The sequence below is a fragment of the Protopterus annectens genome, chromosome 9.part0 (genome assembly GCF_019279795.1).
Source record: "Protopterus annectens isolate FY-2018-M chromosome 9.part0, PAN1.0, whole genome shotgun sequence".
Taxonomy (NCBI): Eukaryota; Metazoa; Chordata; order Ceratodontiformes; family Protopteridae; genus Protopterus; species Protopterus annectens.
The window spans coordinates 582,069,686-582,091,932 of record NC_056743.1 but is presented as its reverse complement, the minus strand read 5'-3'; the positions used below and the strand labels follow the sequence as shown (position 1 = coordinate 582,091,932).

Below are 22,247 nucleotides of genomic sequence, written 5' to 3'. Positions count from 1 at the left end.
CCCAGTCATTAGATCAACATGGAAAGTTCCAGAAGCCTTCCAATGCAGAGCCAAAGCTGGACTACACAGAATGGTATGCCTGGGAGTAATTTGTTCAGTAGAAGAACCAACTGAATGGGCATCCTCCATGGTGGTAGCTCATAAGAAAATCCCAGATGATATTACAATATGTATTGATCCAAGAGATTTGAAAAAAAGCATCATCCAATGCGTACAGTTGAAAAAGTTGCTACCCTTATGCCAAATACCACTGTTTTTTTCTGTCATAGATGCAAAAAAATTCATTTTTGGAAATTTTGCTTGATCAAAAATTTTCATCGCTAACCACTTTCAGTACACCATTTGGAAGATACAGATTTTTGAAAATGCCATTTGGGATAAATTCTGCCAGTGAAGTCTTTCAACGTGCAATGGAACAAATTTTTCCTGGCTATCCATGTGCTATTATAGCAGACGATATTCTATTCTTGTAGGTGGCAATCATGATGTTGAACATGATAGAAACTTCAGGAATGTTATGGAACATGTTCGTGAAGTGAATCTTAAACTGAATCCTCAGAAATGTACATTCAGGCTGCAAGAAGTTACTTATGTGGGTCATTTGTTTATCAGTTCAGGCTTACAACTAGATCCTTCCAAGCAAACTGCAATTCTTGAGATGTCAGCTACAGACAATGTCACAGCCTTACAACGTTTTCTTGGCATGGTCAACTATTTCGGCAAGTTCATTACAGATCTATGTGAACTTTCAGCACCGTTAAGAGAGCTGATAGGCAAAGATGTCACCTGGTCCTGGTCAGCACAACACCAAAGAGCATTCAATGTCCTGAAGCCAAACATTCCCCAGTAACTGTCCCTCTTGCTATACCTAGTACTGATTATTTCATTACGAGGTCAGGTCATATCTCAAGACCTAGTCCTAGATACACTGCAACCTGGACATGATTGTTATTGTTTATATATGTCTGTATAATATGCATGCTCATCTAACTGTCATTTTCATTTGCATGACAGAATAGTCAAAGGGGAAAGATGTAGATCAGTGTGTGTGTTGACCTTTTAAGAGCCATTCCAGTCTATGGGCATGTGCATATAAGTACTGAGCACGTGCAAGCAAGAGTGCCATGTTGAGTGTGCAGCCGGAGTGAAAGCATGTGTGCATGTATAGTAATCAGTCAGTTAGTTTGTTTAGGATTTATGTTCCAATCATCCATCCTGATGTGTTTGTGTGTAATAAACATCTTAAAACGAACACCCAAGCCTCGTTGTCTTATTTGAATACATAAGATGAGTGACAGGTGAGATGCACCATTTGCATCTAAAAGTCCAAGACAGACCCAGTGAAACATTTTCTCCTAATGAATCAAAAAATGACTTCTTGCTGATGGCAAACTCAATCAAGAAAGGGGATCACCACTTTCAAGTGCTCTGGAAGATGTTCCCAAAATGTCAACACCATAAAGCATTCATCTAGGTACAAGAAAATGTGAATGTCCCTCAACCACAATACAACCATAACCCAGCACCAGGCAAATGGTAACACCATGAGGACCCACTGCAAACCAAAGGGAAGCACCATGAATTGAAAATGCTGGAACACAGTGTCAAACTCGAGGAAAATCTTGTGAGCTCTGGTGCCTGTTGACCTCTTTCAGATCATAAGTCATCATTCATGTCCAAAAAGTGAGAGGGTAATGTGGCTATTCTGAAATTCTTCACCTTGGTAAATGCTTTTTACCAATGAAGCCTGGAATAATTCCCTATCTTCTTCCTTCATGACAAGACAGAATTACTCTTTTCTAGTTAGTAGGAGCTGTACCTATGACTCCTTTCATCATCACCACTAACATCAGCAAGGGGCTTTTAACTCTGCATCTTTTTTTCATCTCCCTTAGGGCATCAATTTCACTGGCTCCCAGTGCCCCATGCTCATACTGGGTCTACCAGCTTATCTCTTACCCGGACTTACTCCAGTATCACTACAGCAAGTCATGGATCCCAAGACATTCCTGGGGGCACAGCAGTCTCTGCTGCTGTCGGGCGAGGTTCTCTTAGATGCCCTACCCATTCCCTGCTCCACCTTCAATATGTGTTGATTTGTCCAAGGACAATTCTCCTTTTTGGACCACACATCCCATAAGTGAGCATCATCAACAAACACCCTCCCACCACAGATGGGCACATCCATCCTTCCTTGCTGCTCTGTCAGTCACCAAGGTGATAACTGGTCAATTGGGATGTAGTTAGGCCTTTATCCCTCTAGACCACTAGAATGACTATACTATATCTCTTAATCTTTAGCATCCAGTGACAACCTTGTCATAGCTGTCACCCATGGATCACATCATTCATACAGTCTTATACAACAACAGAGTTGAAACTCAAAGTTCTATTCAACCTATAAAGTGCATCTTCCTTCTTAGGATTTTAACCTATTCTTATCATTTATCAAGGTGGGGAAGAAGAAGAACTTTTAGTTATGTACTCACCATAACTTCAGATGTTTGGGATCCATCTCGCCTACATTCTGTACTGATGGGTTCGGAGCCGATCCCTTGGCTCCGACTCGGCACGCTTATGCTATAGAGCGAGGCCTCTTATTGGCTGAGCTATCTTTATCCCAGGATGCACCACCACTAATCCCCCAGATCTTGTTTGTCCGCATTCATGCACACATGCACAACTTGATTATATAACATTGTTAGATGTTTCAAGATGAAACAACAGGATTCGGACCTTCTGATATCCTCTGATCTCCAAGGAAGGGGGAAGGAGGGTGGGTTATTAGAATGTGGTGAGATGGATCCCAAACATCTGAAGTTATGGTGAGTACATAACTAAAAGATGTTATGTGATCCTATCTCGCCTACATTCTGTACTGATGGGACAGCGTCCCTAGCACCTAAATCCCGGGTGGCTCATTGGAAAACACTCCTGAGCACTGTGGAACCAAATGAAGCTCGTCCTCTAGATGCCACATCTAATTTGTAGTGGGAAATGAAGGTGTACGGGGAAGACCATGTAGCCGCAGCACAAATGTCACTAATAGCAAGCTTAGAATGAAATGCTATCGAAGTAGCCATAGCCCTTGTAGAATGAGCCTTGACAGAGGTGGTAAGCTCTTTGTTAGAATAAAAATAAGCTTGAGTAATACAGTCCCTGATCCATTTGGCAATAGTGACCTTTGTGACAGCTTTGCCCAATTTGTTATCTGCAAAGGATACAAACAACTCATCTGTTTTCCTTGTTTGTTTGGTCCTGTCTAAATAAAAAGGTAACTGTCTGTGGACATCTAGTGTGTGGAATATGAACTCCGCTTTGTTAGAGTATTTTGGGAAAAAAAACTGGAAGCTCTAACGATTGTTGTAAGCAGAAACTAGAACAAATTTTAGGGACAAAGGAAGGATTTGGCCTGAGGGATACTCTATCTTTGTGAAAAACCAAGTACGGGGGTTTCACAGACAAAGCTTGAAGCTCTGAAACTCTTCTGGCAGAAGTAATCGCCACCAGAAAGGCTGTCTTCCATGATAGGAACTTTATATCACATGTAGCTGCCGGTTCAAAGGGGTAAGAAGTCAAGGCGCGTAACACTATATCGAGATCCCATGGAGGTGCAGGATGAGAAATCGGAGGTCTTAATAGAGCAGCACCTTTCAAGAAGGTTTTACACAATCTGTTGCTCATTAAAGGTGGGTCTATGGATTCATGAAAATTAGAGATTGCTGCCAATTGTACCTTGATGGTAGAAACTGAAGAGCCTTGATTGAAAAGAGAAGTCAAAAATTTTAGTACCTCTGCTACGGGAATAGAAATGGGGTCCAGGCCCTGGAGTTGAGCCCAAACAGCAAATCTTTTCCATTTGTTAGAATACAGTTTCTTTGTAGTCGACTTATGGGCCGAAAATACAACATCTGGATCCAATGTATGACTCCTGACTATCGTCGGAAGAGGAGGAGCCAAGCCGTCAATTTTAAGGTGTGTAGGGACTGGCGGAATAGTCCCGACTGGTGAACAAGTAGGTCTGGGATCTGATCCAGGAACCATGGACCTTCCAGAGCATGTCTCCGAAGATAGGGGAACCACACTTGACGAGGCCAGTAAGGAGCAATTAAGATCATTTTGCTCCCCAAGAGAGATGCCTTTTGAATCACTCTGGGAAGGAGAGGAACTGGAGGGAAGGCATAAAGCAAGCCGGTGGGCCAAGGATGGACTAATGCGTCCATGGGGCTCTTCCCCGGAGCCGGGGTTAGGGAGAAGAACTCTTTGCACTTTGCATTCAGAGGAGTCGCGAAGAGATGGCAACACGGAACTCCCCATTTGCTGAAAATCTGACTTGCCACTGTAATATTCAGTGACCATTCGTGAGGAGAGAGGATGGTTCTGCTCAATCTGTCGGCTATCACATTGGACTTGCCCGGTATGTGAGTAGCCACTAGGAAGCGTTTGGTCGAGACTGCCCATTCCCAAACTCTCATGGCTTCTCTGCAAAGAGGATAGGATCTGGTCCCTCCCTGTTTGTTCAGGTACCAGACAACTGACATGTTGTCTGAGTGAACAGCAATTACGCCCTGAGGGAGATAATCGTGAAGGGCTTGAAGGGACAGAAGCACTGCCCTCATTTCTAAGACGTTGATATGAAGCAAAGTCTCTTCCGAGTGCCATTTGCCTTGGACTGACCTGCCCAGGGAATGCCCCCACCCCGTCTGGGAGGCGTCCGTGGTCAAAATGGCCGCCGGAGGGGGGTAGAACAAAGGGTCGTCCCTGATCCAAGTTGGAGGGCACTAGCCACCAGCGAAGGTCCCGTTTGCAAGATTCCGTGATCCATATGAGGTGATTGAGAGGGAGTTCCTGGAAGGACCACTGAGCTGAAAGAAGCCACTGAAGAATTCTCATGTGCAACCTTGCCAGGGGAACTAGAAGAACCGTGGCGGACATGGATCCTAATAGCTGCAGGACCATTCTGGCTGGGGCTTTGGATCTGGGAAGTAAGGCTCGAACTTGAGCCTGTATGGTTAGTATCCTGTCTGTAGGTAAATAGACCCGCATTTGGTTTGAGTCTATCTCTACCCCTATGAATCTTATGCGTTGAGATGGCAGCAACACAGACTTTAGCCAATTGAAGGTGATTCCAAGGGAATTGCCCAGTGACATAGTGGCTTGTAGGCTCCGCAATAGTAGATGCTTGGAGGTGGCAGTTAGGAGCCAGTCGTCTAGATACAGAAACACCTGGAATCCTAGACTTCTCAGGTGAGCAGTCACGACCGCCAAACATTTGGTGAACACCCTGGGGGCTGTGGTGAGACCAAAGGGCAGCGCACGGAACTGAAAATGACTGCCTCCTAGGCTGAAGCGCAGATGTCTCCTGGACGCTTGATGTATCATGATATGGTAATAAGCGTCCTTGAGATCTATGGAGCACATCCAAACACCCTTCTCCAGCAATGGGAGAATGGTTTGTAGGGTGACCATTCGGAACTTGGACTTTCTGACTGAATGGTTTAGGATGCTGAGGTCCAAGATGGGCCTCAATCCCTGGTCTTTTTTGGCACCAAAAAGAATCTTGAGTAAGTCCCTAATCCGATCTGGTCTGCGGGGACCGGTTGGACGACTCCTTTTTGCAGCAGCTTCGAAACTTCTGAGGCTGCGATATCCTGTTGACTGGGTGGCGGGTCCGAGATTTTTCTGGGCTGAGGGGGGGGGGTGAGAGAATAGGGTGGAGTAACCTCCGGCTATAATCCGAAGCACCCATTGGTCCTGAGTGATACCTTCCCAGGCCTTTAGGTGCTTCGAGAAAAGACCCCCGACTGGCTCCGGAGCTGCACAGCCGGGCAATCCCTCAGGGACTATGGAAGGCTGAAGAGCCACGAAAGGACTCGCGGTCTCCAGTGTTGCGAGGGCCTCTGCCGCCTCTGGGACGGCGTCTTCCAGAAGAATTTCCCCCTCCTCGGCCTCTAGAAGGGGAATCCTCCTGCTGAGAGGGGTAAGGCTTCTGAGATCTACGGAACCACATTTTCCCTCCTCTTTTAGCCTTGGGATAAGGCCGAAAGGGAGTGGAAAATCGTGCCCCTACGGCAGTCAGAGTCTTACCCTCCTGTTCACAGCGGGTTAGTGTGTCCTTTACCTTGGGTCCAAACAGGGAGGACCCATCGAAGGGGGCGTCGGCAAAGGAAGACTTAAAGGCCTCCGCGAAATGACACAGGCGGAGCCAGGCTCGTCTCCGTAGAGCAATGCCTGTACCCGCCGCTCTACTCGCCTTCGGCCGCATAAGAAATGAGCCTCATGGACGAGTTCGAAATGGACGACATTGTAGCCAGCTGAGAGCCAACCGTCTGGGCCAGCTCCTCAGGCAGGTTACCCAAGAGGGTATCGGATAGCTCCTTAATCAGATCCCTCTGAAATCTGGTAAAGTGCGTAAGGTAGTTCAAGGACCTCAGTGTAAAGGCCGCTGAACTGAGGGTGCGCTTTCCGTACCGATCCATGCTCCTAGACTCCTTATTAGGAGGATGGACGGACGTCGAAGCCTCTGCTACATCTTGCTGGGTAGCAGATGCCACCACCAAAGCATCTACAGCCACACCTTTAGTTAGAAACTCTTTTTCAGGGGGCGCCGAAAGGAACTTATTCGGACGAGCAGGCACCGGTTCCACAGAATCTGGGTGTTCCCACGCCCTTCGACAGATCAAATCCAAGAGCTCATTGAAGGGCGGAGACACCCAGGAGGCGGAGGGCTGAGCCCCGAAGGCTTTCAGGAACACAGACTCATCAGCAGAGGGAGGTTTGGACTGCCAGCCGCCTTGTTGTTTTAGGGCTTCAAGGATGTCTGCAAAGGAGACATCATCCGAGGACGACTTAGGGGACCCCTCTGCATCATCGAGATCAGTGTCGGATGTTAGAGACTCATCAGGGGAGTCAACGTGCTTCCTCTTGCACGATCTTTTCCTGGGGGGTTCTTCCGAAGAGGCTTCAGAAGGACCTCCAGGAGGGGGAGAAACCCCAGCGGGGGTAACCTGAGGCCCCAGGGCTCCGCTGTCTAAGGACAGGGGGACTGCCAACGACCCAGTTTCCGTATGCAGGGAAGGAGCTGAGGAAACCGTGGAGGTAGCCAAGAAAGATTTGGCTAATGCACTCCTCATAGCCCTGAAGGCGGGACCACCAGAATCCTGGGAGGGTCCCACCTCCGTAGCCACGACAGTGGACGGCACTCCCGCCGCCGACGCACCAAGAGGGAGACTTGGGACCGAAAGCATCAATCCCGAAGCCTCCCCCCAGGGCCGAAGGAAGAAGTCCATGTACTGAACTCCGACCCAAGAGCCGGAGTTGGAGCAAGGGTCGGTCCCGACCCTAACACCTCCACAGGTTCCACCAGCACCAACGGTGCCAAAGCTGTTGGAGGAGGAACCACAGTAGGGGAGTGGACCATCAGCTCCGAAGCCGAATGGGCTGGAGCCGAAACTAGCTTTTGGAACACCGGAGACTGGAAGAGTCGAAGGAGCACCCTGTCGATGTCCGAATCAGACATCTTGGATGATCTAGAGGATACCGATCGGGCCCGAACCGATTTCTCCATCGGCTCCGAAGGGCTCGGGGACCGGCTCCGAATGGACTCAACAACTATCGGCTCCGAGGAAGATCTCAAGGAAATTTCCCTCGGTGCCGATAAGGACTTCGGCTCCGAGGGGGAAGAGTCTGAGCCGGTAACCCTTATCGGCTCCAGTATCAGTGGAGCCGATGAGGGTGACTCGCCTCTCGATGCCCCAGACCTCGGCTCCGAAACCAGAGGGGTCGAGGCTGGAGGCATCGAGGCAGACCGTTCCGACCTCGGCTCCGAAGTCCGTGGAGCCGATGGAGAAGTCTGCTTAGATTTTTTAGCGGTCGGTTCCAACTGACTGGTCGGAGCCGACGCTTTCTTCTTTTTAGAAGGAGACGGAGAGGAAGATAAAGCCTCCTCGAAGGAAGGCTTGATTAATCCCTTGAGGATTAATTTGTTCTTCCTCTCCTGGAGGACTCTTGATGAGAAAGCGTGGCACACACTACACGATTCTTGTAGGTGCTTGGCACCTAAGCAATAGACGCACGAGGAGTGGTCGTCCGTTATGGACATTTTAAAACCACACCTCGTGCATTTCTTAAACCCGGAGGGTTTGTGTTCTTTAGACATAACGGTCTATCTAAGTGAAAAATACTAAACTTAGCCAAAAGGTAAAGTTAAATTCAACAAATTTAACAAATATATATATATATTTTTTTTTTTTTTTTTTAACACTAAACAGTTAAACAGACAGAAAAGAGAGAAAGAGAGTCAAGACCCTCTAACCTAAACGGGTACTTGACCCAAGAAAGAGACACTAGTAGCAAAGCAACAGGGGAAGGCCCCTCTAACTAAAACGGGAAACCTTCCCTGACTAAAAAAATCATGAATTTCTCAACAGAAATTAACCAATCACACTTATATAACAACAACAGCTGTTAAAACAGCTTTTGGGTTCAAAGTAAGGAAATTTGTGACAGGAAAAAGCCTAAATAAATAGTACTTAGCCCAGCCAAGTTGAGACCACGTCTAAGCTTGTTAGCGGCAAACGAGATCTGGGGGATTAGTGGTGGTGCATCCTGGGATAAAGATAGCTCAGCCAATAAGAGGCCTCGCTCTATAGCATAAGCGTGCCGAGTCGGAGCCGAGGGATCGGCTCCGAACCCATCAGTACAGAATGTAGGCGAGATAGGATCACATAACATCAAATGTTTCTTTTCTTGTTAACCCTAGCAGCTGCCGGCTAACTCAAAAATCAGGATGAACATATTTATTTATTTAGTTATTGACATTTGATTGCTGGGAAAGTCCGACTGGGTAGAAGCCCTTTTTCAGTGGAGAACCAGGGATAAAAGCTCCAAATTACTAGATAACAGAACAATAATTTTACAATCTTCAAAAAAAAAATAAAACAAAAACATATGCAGTTTAAATAATAACAAATTAGACATAATATATAAAAACATTGGTTAAGAACCAATACAGGGTATATAACAATCATTTAATATTTACAGAAATTTTAGGCAATTTGTAGGGAAATTAAAGTTAAGTTAATGTAATACAAATAGGAATTGCAATATGAATTCAGGGAAAAAACAGGCTTACAATATATTTAGAGAGAATCTCAGGGAAGAGAAACAGATAGCAGTTAGGATTTTGGCCCTCTTCAAAAGGAACCTTGACGACTGGACAGGAGATAGGAAATTAACCCCGGGGATCATGTCAGTCTCCCTGCTACACAGGGGTCCAGGGAAGTAAATATTGTGGGAAGAAATATCCAGGGAATTGTTATGGCTAGGCTTGTGTAGGCCCTAGGGCCAATAGCCTAGTACCAACCTATGAAGGGAGAGTAAGGAGGCATAGGAAATAAAAAGGTACTTTTTCACATTTAGGGATATAGTTTATCCTGGTTTTGAGCAACAATAAAGACAGACTTTAGATAGGAAGTCTTTCAGAGTGATTGTGAAAGATAGGAGGGAAGGTACTGACCTGATGGATACAGATAAGGTGTTCCAGGACTTAGCAACCTTGTACAAGTACAAACAATGCCCAGCAGATGTGCTAGGTATGTAGACAGACAGAAGTCTTTGTTCACTGGATTGCAATGACTGACTAGGAACACAGTTGTGTAGAAAGTTTTTTTAGTGCTGGACAGGCAGATGGATGTTAGATAATTTTATAGGTGGTAAGAAGTTGTGTATATGTTAGTTGATGTAGCAGTTCTAACTAATTTAGGCTTTTCATTGCTATACAGTGGTGGGTTCTGAAAGGGGTATGTGCTACAAATTTAGGAACTGTGTTTCAGCACTGTTCAAGTTTTCATTTTTGTGAAGCCCTGGGGGTTAGTAAGGATGGGAGTGCCATAAAGAAAAATTAAAATCAGCCAAGATACTCAGAAGAGCATAACATTTCTTTAAACCAGTGAACCCCTTATAAGTTACTTAGGATCCTGAAATACAGATGCTTTCAATTAGCAAAAGGTCACCTAAACGTAGGGAGATGAAGCTGACACACCAGCTAAAGAGCTAAAGTTCATTCTAAATAGGACTTTCTTTTGACAAACTTAGTTTGCCAATGAATGTGTCCACCCATTAAATTCATTAGCAGTATAAAGTTCAATTCTTCTGAGTTATACACCACCCACCCCCTTACACTCAACTAAAATTACAGGAGTGGAAAGTATATGGCCACAAGTCCTGTCATGTCTACAATCATTCTAACCATTACCGTTGCTGACCTACTACACTGTAACCCTATAGCAACATATTGCTGGGAATTTCCCTAAACTTTTATCAAAATATCAAGAAGCATGTCCATCCTGATGCTCTCAGAGGTGACAAAATTCTGTCTCAGACTCCCTGCATGGCAATTAGTAAAATGTTTCTTGTTTTCAAGAGATGCTGCTGTGACATTGCTTAACATAGCTCCAATTTCAAAAGTACCAGAGACCTATACTTTTGCCATCTCCCCTCAATTACTTATGCTTGAGATTTCCAATACTGTGCACAAAATTAAAACACACTACAAAACTAATATACACAGACAGCTGTCTAAAAACAGAATTAGCACTGTAGCCATACGGAACAGTCTGAGTGAGCCTTAACAATGAGGGATACTAGCACACACCTATTCAGAGTTCTGAGCCAAAATAAACTGCTGCCAAAAGACAGGCAGCAAACGCTGTAACAACAGAGGCAACATTAGCATTTAAGAGATTTGTACATACCAATCTCCCTCTAAACCACAAGAATAATTATGCCAAGTTGGGCAGCCTAAAAACTGTCCTACTTAACTGACTGAAATAAGACACAAGACTTTAGATGCAGAATGTTTCTTCTTTTGAGGCATAGTTTGCCCCCAGTAGTGCAACACCATCACAGTATTTTATGCTCTTAGCACCAGGCACCACATTTGGAGGCATGCATACAATACAGCAAAATATGAGACAAATTAAATATAAGAGATAATATTCTTTACTACAAAAAAGAAAAAAAAAAATCACAATTCCACAACAGACCCTGCGATGTTATTCAGTTCAGTTTCATTCTGCAGAATTACAAGCTTGCAAGCCAGATACAAACACTCAGGAACCCCTACATTAAGGCCAATCATTAAGTAGAATGCCCTTTTGGCATGTAACTGTCCAGACACATGCAACAACTGGAACTCCCACAGAGATATCTTACTAACAGGATAAAAGGTCTAAACAACATGTCCTACATGGACCGACTCAAAGCCCTGTCACTATACACAGTATTCTCCAGACCGACTCAGAGCCCTGTCACTATACTCAGTATTCTGCAGACCGATTCAGAGCGCTGTCACTATACTCAGTATTCTACAGACTGCTAAGACGTAACCTGTGTCTGGCATACAAGGCATCCTCAAACTCATTACTGATGGATTTACTGCACATCAGCAAGTCAAATGGAATGAGAAATCTTTGGTCTAGAGATCTAAACCTTTTCAGTAACGTCTACAGAACAGTTTTGTTGGACAGCTATTCCTCACAGAAGATATCGCTGATATCGAACAGACTCCCTATCCATGTACAGCAAAGCTCATCCCTGTCCAATTTCAAAAACAACTTGGATCTATGGAGAGAAAAGAGAAAATTTACCCCATGAATGTCCCTTGTACTCCTAATGAACACAGGCTGCTCCTAAATGCTTTACCCCATGCATGGGTCCCTTCAAGTAATCTCCGGTATTATCTCAGTTATTCTCATTAAGGTTAATGTATAACTACTGACTACCGGATGGGTAAGGCCAATCTAACATTAAACGAGATTGGTTAATTTGAGCACCAAAAGGGAAATTGGCTAAGCTTAAAATGGCCAGCAAGGGTAGTACTTACCTATAAATCTGTGAACCTATATATGCACAACCACATGCTTCAGAATCAAGGCTGAAAACTGCCAGCACCATGGCATAGAAAACCTTGACTACAGCCCAGGCAACCCGAATTTGATTAGTGGCTTGGGTGTCTGACAGTGCTGACAGAGGGACACAGCAGCACACATGAGGTGCGCCAAGCATTCTCCCATCTGCCCCCTACCCCATCCGCCCCCTACCAGTACTATCAGACATCCAGGCAACCCAAACTGGATTAGTGGCTTGGACGTCTGAAAGTGCTGGCAGGGAAAGGATGGGAGCACACTGGGGCACACCTCATGTAATCTTCTCTGTGGAGACTAGGAAAACACATAAGGAGACATTTTTCTTCAAGAAGGCAGGGCAGTGGTTGAGTTACTACAAAGGTAAATTGAGGAGACAGCAGATCCATTGTACGCATCTCACTAAGGCATGACAGATGCACAACAGGAGATGACAATACGGGTCCACGCTCCTTGGCAGCAGTATGTCACTACCCCATGGTGTCTCAGTCTCCATACTGGCCCTGAATGTGGGTTATAGGAAGTCTGAGGTAGGCTAGTAGGGTTTGGTAGGCCCAGTGAATGAGAAGGGGTCCCTGGGAGCAGCTGATAATAGGCTGTGGGGAGCAAAAAAGAAAAAGAAAATTATTTTGCTACTAAACTGAAGAGCAAGACTGTATCATGTGACATCCTACATGCAAACTCAAGTCTTATGTAACAATTAAAACACTGCATTACATATTAAAGACTGTGGAAGTCAGACAGACCCTCACTCCAAGAGGTGGCTCTATGAGCACAATCTTCTCTACAGTCTGCTTTGTTGGCAAGTGCTGGCAGGTCTTGTTCATAGGCTCACAGGTTCATAAAAGGTTACTAAGCTAACGGCCGTAGAGCCCTTACAAGTCTAGCTATATTTATCCAGAATTGCCCCAAATGGTGGTTAGGTGAGTGAAGTTCACAAAGGTAAGTTAGCTAATAACGACTTCCTCTGTCCAGAAGGGACATGGGCGCCATCCCAGGAGTGAATCTGTGGTCACCCATCCACTGACCTAGGTTGCATTTGAAGAAAGTCATGGAGGTGCTCCATTTCACATGAACTGGAAGCTTGTTCCAGAGAAGATGCAGTTTCTGGGAGATGTATCTATCTCTCCAGCATGACCTGTTCATGTCAGAGGCTAGGTTAAGATCTCTGGAGTGAGTCACCCTTTGTGCAGTTTGATTTACGAATGTGCATTTCCATCAGGGCCAAGTCACAGACTGCCCTGTAAGCCAGGCACAGGTCACCCCTTAGCAAACTGTAGGAGACAGAATACAGTGACACAGCTTTCAGTCTTTCTGCACAAGACTTATTTTGTGTACCCTGTAATTTCTTGGTGAGAAACCTCTGTCGTCTCTCCAGCTGTTGCAGGTGTCTGTTGAGGTACATGGAAAAGGGAGCATTGCACTCAATTATTGGTCTGATGAGGGCCAAGTATAATGAAATTATAACATCCTTAGATCTAGATTTGATGTCTTTACATATAAAATGTGCCACATAGAAGGATTTCCTTACTGTTGTGGATACGTGGTGGTCAAAGTTCAGCCTATCAACCTGCACACCCAGATCACATAGCACTGTGTCTACTCTAATATAATATAATTAACAGGGATGTCAGTTTTTCCAAAGGGAATAATAATGCATTTTGCATTTAGCTTTAATCCGTGGCTCTGGCACCAATCATTTGTCTGCATTAACCCTGTCTGCAGTATATCAACATCGTTGGGGGACTCAATGATTGCTCCCAATTTGCAATAGTCAGTAAACTTGGTTTGCTACAGGTGGTCCAAGTTTGTCTGGACTTCTGAGAAATAAATTTCGAACAGGTAGGGGTCCAGCACAGAATCCTGTGGTACACCACTGGTGACTGATCTTTTGCTAGAAGTGAAGTTACCCATTTTGACTGTATGTGTCCTGTCGGTGAGCCCATTTTGTTACCCATCTGGTAATGTGGTGATTAATTCCCAATTAGGAGAGTTTCCCTATAACACCCACATGGGGGGGATTGTGTCAAATGCCTTGGCTAGGTCAAGATAGGCAGTATGCACTATCTTTCCCTAGTCTAGGGCCTTGGTAACGTTCCCAAAGAAGTCAAACATGTTTAACAGGCATGATCTACTTTCAACAAATCTGAACATTGTTGGGTCTATTGATTGAGGGGAAGGTTGCATAGATGTTAAAGACATCTGGACCCAAAACAGCGACATCTGCAGGAGCCACTACAAAACTGTGAAAATTCTGACAGACTGTAATAGAATGGGAAATAGTATCAGAATAATAAAAAACAGGTCTGAACTCAGACACTTGAGATAACTGGCAAATATGGAAAACAACTGAACAGAGAAGGAATTTTTTTGGGGGGTGAGTGTCTAACAGGACTTAACTTCATCTAACGTTCTGCTTGTGATTCAACCCCTAAATACGTGAGTGGTGACTTTGCAACAAAGGTTTATTTAATCCTCCTAGTAGGGTACTATGGATAGTCAAGCAGTAAAAATAGTCTTTCTAGTATGATGAAGTTCAAGTATGTAATGAAGTAATATAAGGCACAGTATGGGTTCTGAGGGATTTCCAAAACCCATACTGGGTGTCAAAGGCTATATGTCGATCTCAGGGAGATGGAATGTGTGCAAGTTTCTAATACTACCACAGATCCACACATCATTTTGGGTAAGCCTCGGACGTTAACCTTCTCCCGTGGTTCACATAAAGATGCACAGAGGAAGTTTATCTAACCCGGTGATTTACATAAGAATGCAGACAGGAAGTTTACCTATCTTGGCGATTTACAAAAGATGCAGACAGGAAGTTTACCTACCTGGCAATTTACATGAAGATGCAGGCAAGAAGTTTACCTCCCCCGGCAATTTACATAAAGATGCAGACAGGAAGTTTACCTGCACATCTCTCCATTTCTGAAGCAACATTTTTTATGTGGCACAACACTATACCAACTGCACCTTCATAACACTTTTCATGTGGCACAGCATTATACCAACTGCACCACCATAACATTTTTTATGTGGCACAGCACTATACCAACTGCACCTTCATAACATTTTTTATGTGGCACAGCACTATACCAACTGCACCTTCATAACACTTTTCATGTGGCACAGCACTATACCAACTGCACCTTCATAACATTTTTTATGTGGCACAGCACTATACCAACTGCACCTTCATAACATTTTTCATGTGGCACAGCATTATACCAACTACACCTTCATAACTTAGCACAAATCCATGAGAACTGCATTTTTTCCTCAAAAACCACCACTTGTATCCTTATGTTTTTTTTGCAGTTCTCATTTGCCCTCTTAAATTCACTAGCTAGTTTTATACAACCAAGTGCAGCCATAAGTAGAAAAACCAGTCTACTGAGACAGAAAGGTCCACTCCTCACAGTACAGAACACTGCTTCCACCATAGCTGGAGATGTGGGCTCTTTCCACTGGGATAGAAAGGTCTTCTCCTCACAGTACAGGGCACCGCATCAATCGTAGCTGGAGTTGTGGGCTCTTTCCACTGGGACAGAAGGGTGTGCTCCTCACAGTAGGACACTGCATTAGCATAGCTGGAGCTGTGGGTTCTTTCCACTAGGATACAAAGGTCTTCTTCTCACAGTACGGGGCACTGCATCAACCGTAGCTGGAGTTGTGGGCTCTTTCCACTGGGACAGAAGGATGTGCTCCTCATAGCAGGACACTGCATTACCATAGCTGGAGCTGTGGGCTCTTTCCACTGGGACAGAAAGGTCTTCTCCTCACAGTACAGGGCTCTGCATCCACCATAGCTGGAATCAAGAGCTCCTTCCACTGGGACAGAAAGGGCCACTCTTCACGGTACAGAGCACTGCATCTACTTGTAGCTGGAGTCGTGGGCTCTTTTCACTGGGACAGAAAGGTCCACTCTTCACAGTACAGGGCACTGCGTCCATTTCAACCAGGGTTGTGGACTCTTGGAAGACAAAAATAAACACATCTCTGCATAATGCAAATCGGCTTCTTTAAAGACTGTCCACACAAGGCTAGGTTTCACTGTTTCAAATGCTCTGGGAGGACATATAAACATTCTGACAATTACATGAAATCAGTGATGACAGTGTCTTATGCAACTCTACTGGAGGTTTCCTATATCCTTATTTCAACATTATGTATTCCATTTTTATCAGTTTAAACCAAAAAGGTATGCAAAAATGTTCAGACTGCATAGATCAGTGAAAAGTCCTAAAGACTTACCTTCCCATGATGTGACTTCACGTAACCCACATTCAACGAAGTGAAATTTAGCTTTGGTACAAGTGTCAGCATGTCTTCAGGAAGCTGTGTCACATGGATCTTCTAGACTTAAGGTGCTCCTGCCAACTGTTTGATGATTAAAGCGTAACATTAACAGCTTAGCTAGTACAATAAAAAAAAAAACAGCAACTAATGTATTCTACATAGTTTAACAAAGAAAATCGTATTTTGCATATTCCAAGTTCTACTTTATAACTGCATTTCATTCTCCTTGTATTATAACTAAGGGTACTTAAGCTTTATAACAAAACTCTTGCAACTTATATATCCATCCAGCTTTCAAACTTCCTGAAATTATTAATGCTCTGTGTGACTCATCTTTCTTATCTTTCATGGGTACAGGCTGTTAAATCATAAACAGAGTATTAAATCTACATGCATGATTAATCTAAAAAGGAAGATGACTGCAACAGGGTCAATGACGAAAAAAAAGCAATGCACACAAGCACACTTTTACAGAAAATGCCTTAAAGCTTGATATATTTACACAGGCAGTAAAAGCCACAGTATATCAAATTATTAAGTGCTTTCTCTAGACAGTTTGCTAGCAATACATGTGCTTACACAAAAATAGGATGTATCACATCATCATGGCTTGCTTAAGCTCCCAACTTTAACACTGTATTCTAATAATCTGAATATAAACAGATTTACTCTCCCATAGGCAAACTGATGAATTTTGAAAATTAATTAAAACCAAGGTGACCAATGGTCCCAATTTTTCCAGAGCAGTCTCAGTTTGGAAGTCTCTGTCCCGGAATCCCAAACATTGTCTTTAGGATACAGAAATGTCCCAGTTTAGACACCTCAGTCTGAATGGTGATTTGGCTTCCCAGGATGGCAGGTCCCCCTGCTTTCCCATCCTAAGCAGCTCTGGGGACTTTGTAATTTTTCGGGGATGCCATTGGGTATGGGGTAAGGTCAGATGCCTTTCACCCTGGCAGGAGCCATCCAGGCCCTGTCAACATCGGTCAGTCACTCCCTCATGGACTTCCATCGTGGGGGGTTCTGCTTGACCTCACTCACGCAGGCAGGAGCTCTCCAGGCCCTACACCCATCTGCCTGGCGCTCTCGTACCGACTTCTGCATGGCCAAACCCTACAATCCTCCCCTTCAACCTGACCAATAGACCTTCCCCGGCCATAACCCCCCCATGTCAGGGGACTCCGCCGCCTGCATGTCTCCTGCAGGCAGCCAAATTGTGCCGGATTGCTCATGTCCTTGGACCCTCTCAGGAGAGCTTCCCCCACCAATCCAGTCCACTCCTCTGGAACTCCCCTCGGCTGCTGAGGGGCAGATCCGCTCTCATGAAGGCTTCAGAGAGTCTCCCTGCTTTCCCATCCAGAGCTGCTCTGGGGACTTTGAGATTTTTCAAGGATGTTGTTGGTTATGGGGTGAAGTTGGATGCCTTCATCCTGACAGGAGCTCATCCTGGCAGGAGCTCTTCAGGCCACTCTGCCAATCACCCTGATGCTTTCTCAAGGCCCTCCATCATGGGGTATTCTGCCTGACCCTACTCACTCAGGCAGGAGCTCCCCAGACCCCACCACTGTCTGTCAGTTGCTCCCTTAAGGACTTCCATTATTGGGAGGGGCTGTGCCTGACCCCGTTCACCCAGGCAGGAGCTCTCCAGGCCCCGCTGCTGTCTGCCCTAGTGCTCCCTTAAGGACTTCTGTTGTGGGGAGCTCTGCCTGAACCCCCTCACCCAGGCAAGAGCTGGCCTAGCCCTGCCACTATCTGCACCTCTCCTCCTTCCAGACTTCTGTCCCAGATGGGGCATGCTCTGTACCCCCTCACCCAGGTGAGAGTTGTCCTGTACCGGTCACTTTCCAACTCTCTCTCCCTTCCAGACTTCCACTGGGACTGACCCCCCCCCTCTGGGGTTCCACTTCTACCCAGGGGAGAGAGCTAGAGTTGTCCTGTGCCAGTCACTTTCCAACTCTCTCTCCCTTCCAGACCTCCACTGGGACTGACCCCCCTCTGGGGTTCCACTTCTACCCAGGAGAGAGAGCTATTTTCCAGGGTTACATATATCCTAACTGCTGCCAAATCATGTAGTCATGCGTGCTCTTGGAGATTCTCAGGGGATCTTTCCAGCCTCATGGAACTCTGCTGGGCCACAAAGCCTCAGACTGTCCCTCAGCCAGACTTCCGTGACACTGGTTTTCCACTTTGCCTTGCACCTAGGGCTTTCAAACTCGTAGGGGAGATGGCCTTCGGACCTCCCATCTCTGCATATTTTGTGGCACACCTCAGTCTCTCACCCCTACGGTGCCATGCACCAATGAATATGCATTGCTTCAAGCCTTCTGGCATATGGCCTCTTGCCTCCTGGGTGGTGCTCTTCACAGAGTGACATCCCCACAGTGCCTGGTGAAGGACGGAAGGCCAACCTGCCTGCCCTAATGCAAAATGACATGGCTGCCCTATCTCCACTCCCATGGGGGCTGGGAGAATGTAAATGCAGACCTGGCTTCCCGAGACGCCCTCAAGTGTCCCAGTTTAGGTCCTGTAACAAAATGGTCACCTTGACTAAAACTATTTACACTGCTTCCTGGAAACTGTTCACGGATTCCATCATTGGTTTCAAGTCACTCACTTAGCTCCTGTCTGAATCAGTCAAATAACCTGTTAACTAAAATTTAAAGAAAAACATCAATTTGCATAAAAGCTAAACCATAGCTTTCAACTGTCCAGATTTTTGCATCATATTTTTGGTCTTTTGCTCATAAAACCTTTGGTTTTCTGGCAAATCAGCAAGGACTGAATTCATCAAACAATGACGGACATTAACATTTCAGAGTTCATATCCTTCAGAAAATGCATACTAACACAACACCTTTTATTCCAGCCCCTTTCTAAGTTTATACAGGCAATATTTAACATTTGTCCCTAGTTTTGTGCTTTTGTCCCCCCATTATTTTTGGCTTTGTCCAGATTTCTTGTGACAAGAGTTATTCGGCCAAACACAAACCATCTTCAGATGAATGAACCCAAGAAATATAACAAAACCACTCCAGTTAGGAAAACTAATGTGAATTTATACATGAAAGCCTGTTACTTATTTTTTTACTTATATTTTAGAGTCAGTTTTAGACAAATGAGTGGTTTTGTTATACTTGTTAGTTTACTTAGCAGTTTTAGGGGAAAAACAGAAACACACAAACAGGGGAAGCTGCTGCACATATGTAACACTAAACTAAATAAATATTTACTGCAATGTCAGTCATAGCTAGAGAAATGCTACAAGATGAAACCTTAAACTTTCAGTACGGATGCTAAGATTATTAGCATCACTTTACTTCAAATAATTATTTGGCAATCATGAATGCGAACTGTTAACAGACAGTGAGTGTGCAGTCAACAAAAGGAAGAATGAAAAGGCTGAAATAAAGACAATAATTCTTTAATGCGTTTAAAACAATTACTTGATTTTTGTGTGTGCTACGTGTTATTTATAAAAGAAATCAGTGCATGCCCGAGTTGCTGATATGAAATGCCTAAAGTGTGGACTAGCTTCAGCTGTGGAAAGTTCCACAGATACAATGAAATATATAGTCATAGCTGTCATTAATTTCAAGTTATATGTTCATATTATTGTTTTACGATGACCATCCCTAACTGTAAAGTATCAAAATGTCTAGAGATCACAAGGAAATCTTAGTACTGTAAACACAAGCGATGTTTGTGTACAGTCTGAAAATGGACTGTTACAGTGTACACCACAATGAAAAGGCTATACAACTAATAATGAAGAAAAATATATTAAAAAAACACTCTGCCACAATTCTAGCCCATTTTAATTAAGTAATGAAAGGTTCAGCAGCTATTGGTTGTCCATTGATTCCTGATGCCAACATGAACAGGTTTGGACATCATTTGCATGGCCTTGCGTCAGAATCAATTGTACAGTATCAGTGTGATAAATGTTTTGGCAATATTCCGACCTATGACACCGTCATTAATGGTAGGTACGTAGAGCATAACTACAATAGGGGTTCTATTACTTAAGGGGGGGCACACAGTGTTTAAAATCAGAGATGACAGCCAAAAGTTTAATTCTTACATGCTGCCATCTAAGAGTAATGCATGTAATACTAAGGAATCACTGACATAGGGTCTGACCTGTAACAAAACCACTAGTTACTCTAAGCCAGAATGAATCAGCTGAAAGAAGTTCAGAAAGAGGCAGCCATCCATTCAGGAGCCATGTTGTTCTCTGATGGAGTGCAACTTGTTGTGGCAATGCCAGTGATGGACAGAAAGTACATCAACCAGGCAGTTTCATTACTTTATGACAGTGACGTGTAGGGTTCTAGAAGCACTCTGTCTTATGGCAATGTTCATAGGTTCATACTAGGCTATCTGCCCTAGGGCATTTATAAGCCTAGCCAGAGTGTGTTTGGCTTTCGCCACCCATTTTAAATTAATTTTGCTATGCCCTTTTTCGAGGTTAGTATACTGTGCCTCTGTCTAACAGTGACACAGAAGTGATACCCAGGGTAAACCTACGATCTCCCATCCACTCATCAGGATTCCTCTTGAAGAGAGTCAATGAGGGACTCTGCCAAACCTGGACTGGGATTTTATAGATAGAAAAAAATGTTCTGGGCAAAATTAGAGTAGTGGTCTTTTAAGCTAACATGGTGGATTTCCTTATTAAATGAAAGCAGTCCCATTTTCAAACTGTTTCTGAGCCCTAATAATGCCTGGATGTGCCTCTTGGGTTATGAATCTGTCCCTCCAGCATGTCCTATTTATTTCAGTGCTGAGGTTCAAGTCTCTGGAGCGCGTAGCTCGATGGGATTTGGATTTTCTGAGGTGCAGCATGTCCATTAATTCCGGGTTCTTTATAATTCTGACCAAATTTCGAAGCATCACAAGAAAGAGTAACTGGTTTATGAACATCATAGTATCAGAGTGTTGGCAGACTAGAAATTCTCTGCTTCAGGACATCCAATGCTCTTTGATGTTGCTCTAACCAAGACCAGGATACATCTTTACATGTTGGCTCTCTGAGTGGTGCTGAAAGTTGGCTTAAGTCTGGAATGAACTTGGCTAGGTAGTTGACCATGCCAAGAAAACGTTGCAGAGCTTGAACATTATCTAGAGCTGGCATCTTGAGAATGGCTGTTTGCTTTGAAAGGTCTGGCTGTAAGCCTGTACTCGTAAATAAGTGGCCAACATAAGGAACTTCTTGTAACCTGAATTTGCATTTCTGTGGATTGAGCTTAAAATTCACTTGACATGCCCTTTCTAGAACATTTCTGAGGTTTCTGTCATGTTCTGCTTCACCATTGCTTCCTACTATGTTGTCCACTATAATAGCACAAGGATACCCAGAAAAAAATTGCTCCATTGCACGTTGAAAGACTTCACTTGCAGAATTTATCACAAATGGCATTCTCAAAAATCTGTACCTGCCAAACGGAGTACTGAAAGTAGTGAGCAATGAGGATTTTTTTGTCAAGCTGAATTTGCCAAAATGAACTCTTTGCATTCAAGACAGAAAAAATAGTGGCATTTGGCATCAAGGCTGTGACTTCTTCGAATGTGCGCATTGGATGATGAGGTCTTTTTAGCACCGTGTTAAAATCTTGTGGGTCAATACATATTCTGATGTCATCTGAGCTTTTCTTATGAGCTACCACCATGGAAGATGCCCACTCAGTTGGAGTTGCAACTGGACAAATCACACCTTGAGAACTATCTTATCTAACTCGGCTTTTACTCTGTCATGCATGGCTATTAGAACTCTTTGTGCTGGCCTGATAACTGAACTGACCTCTGGGTCTAACTTCATGGAGTACACAACTGGAAGTTTGCCTAGTATGTCTTTGAAAAGATCAGCATAGGTAGAAAAAAATGTTCTGGGCAAAATTAGAGTAGTGGTCTTTTAAGCTAACATGGTGGATTTCCTTATTAAATGAAAGCAGTCCCATTTTCAAACTGTTTCTGAGCCCTAATAATGCCTGGATGTGCCTCTTGACCACATAATAAGTCATA

General features: G+C 44.3%; 1 protein-coding gene across 3 annotated transcripts in view; it reads right to left on the bottom strand.

The window, feature by feature from the left end:
* ENTPD4 (ectonucleoside triphosphate diphosphohydrolase 4) overlaps window positions 1-22,247 on the bottom strand; it is a 203,254-nt gene that overhangs the window by 164,503 nt on the left and 16,504 nt on the right. For 2 of the 3 annotated variants that reach the window (XM_044083115.1, XM_044083116.1), the window contains exon 2: window positions 16,182-16,307. In XM_044083115.1, the coding sequence (XP_043939050.1) occupies window positions 16,182-16,253 (72 nt within the window). In that variant the 5' untranslated portion in view covers window positions 16,254-16,307. Of the gene's footprint in view, window positions 1-16,181; window positions 16,308-22,247 lie in introns of those variants that run through there. The other variant, XM_044083117.1, reaches the window with a different exon arrangement.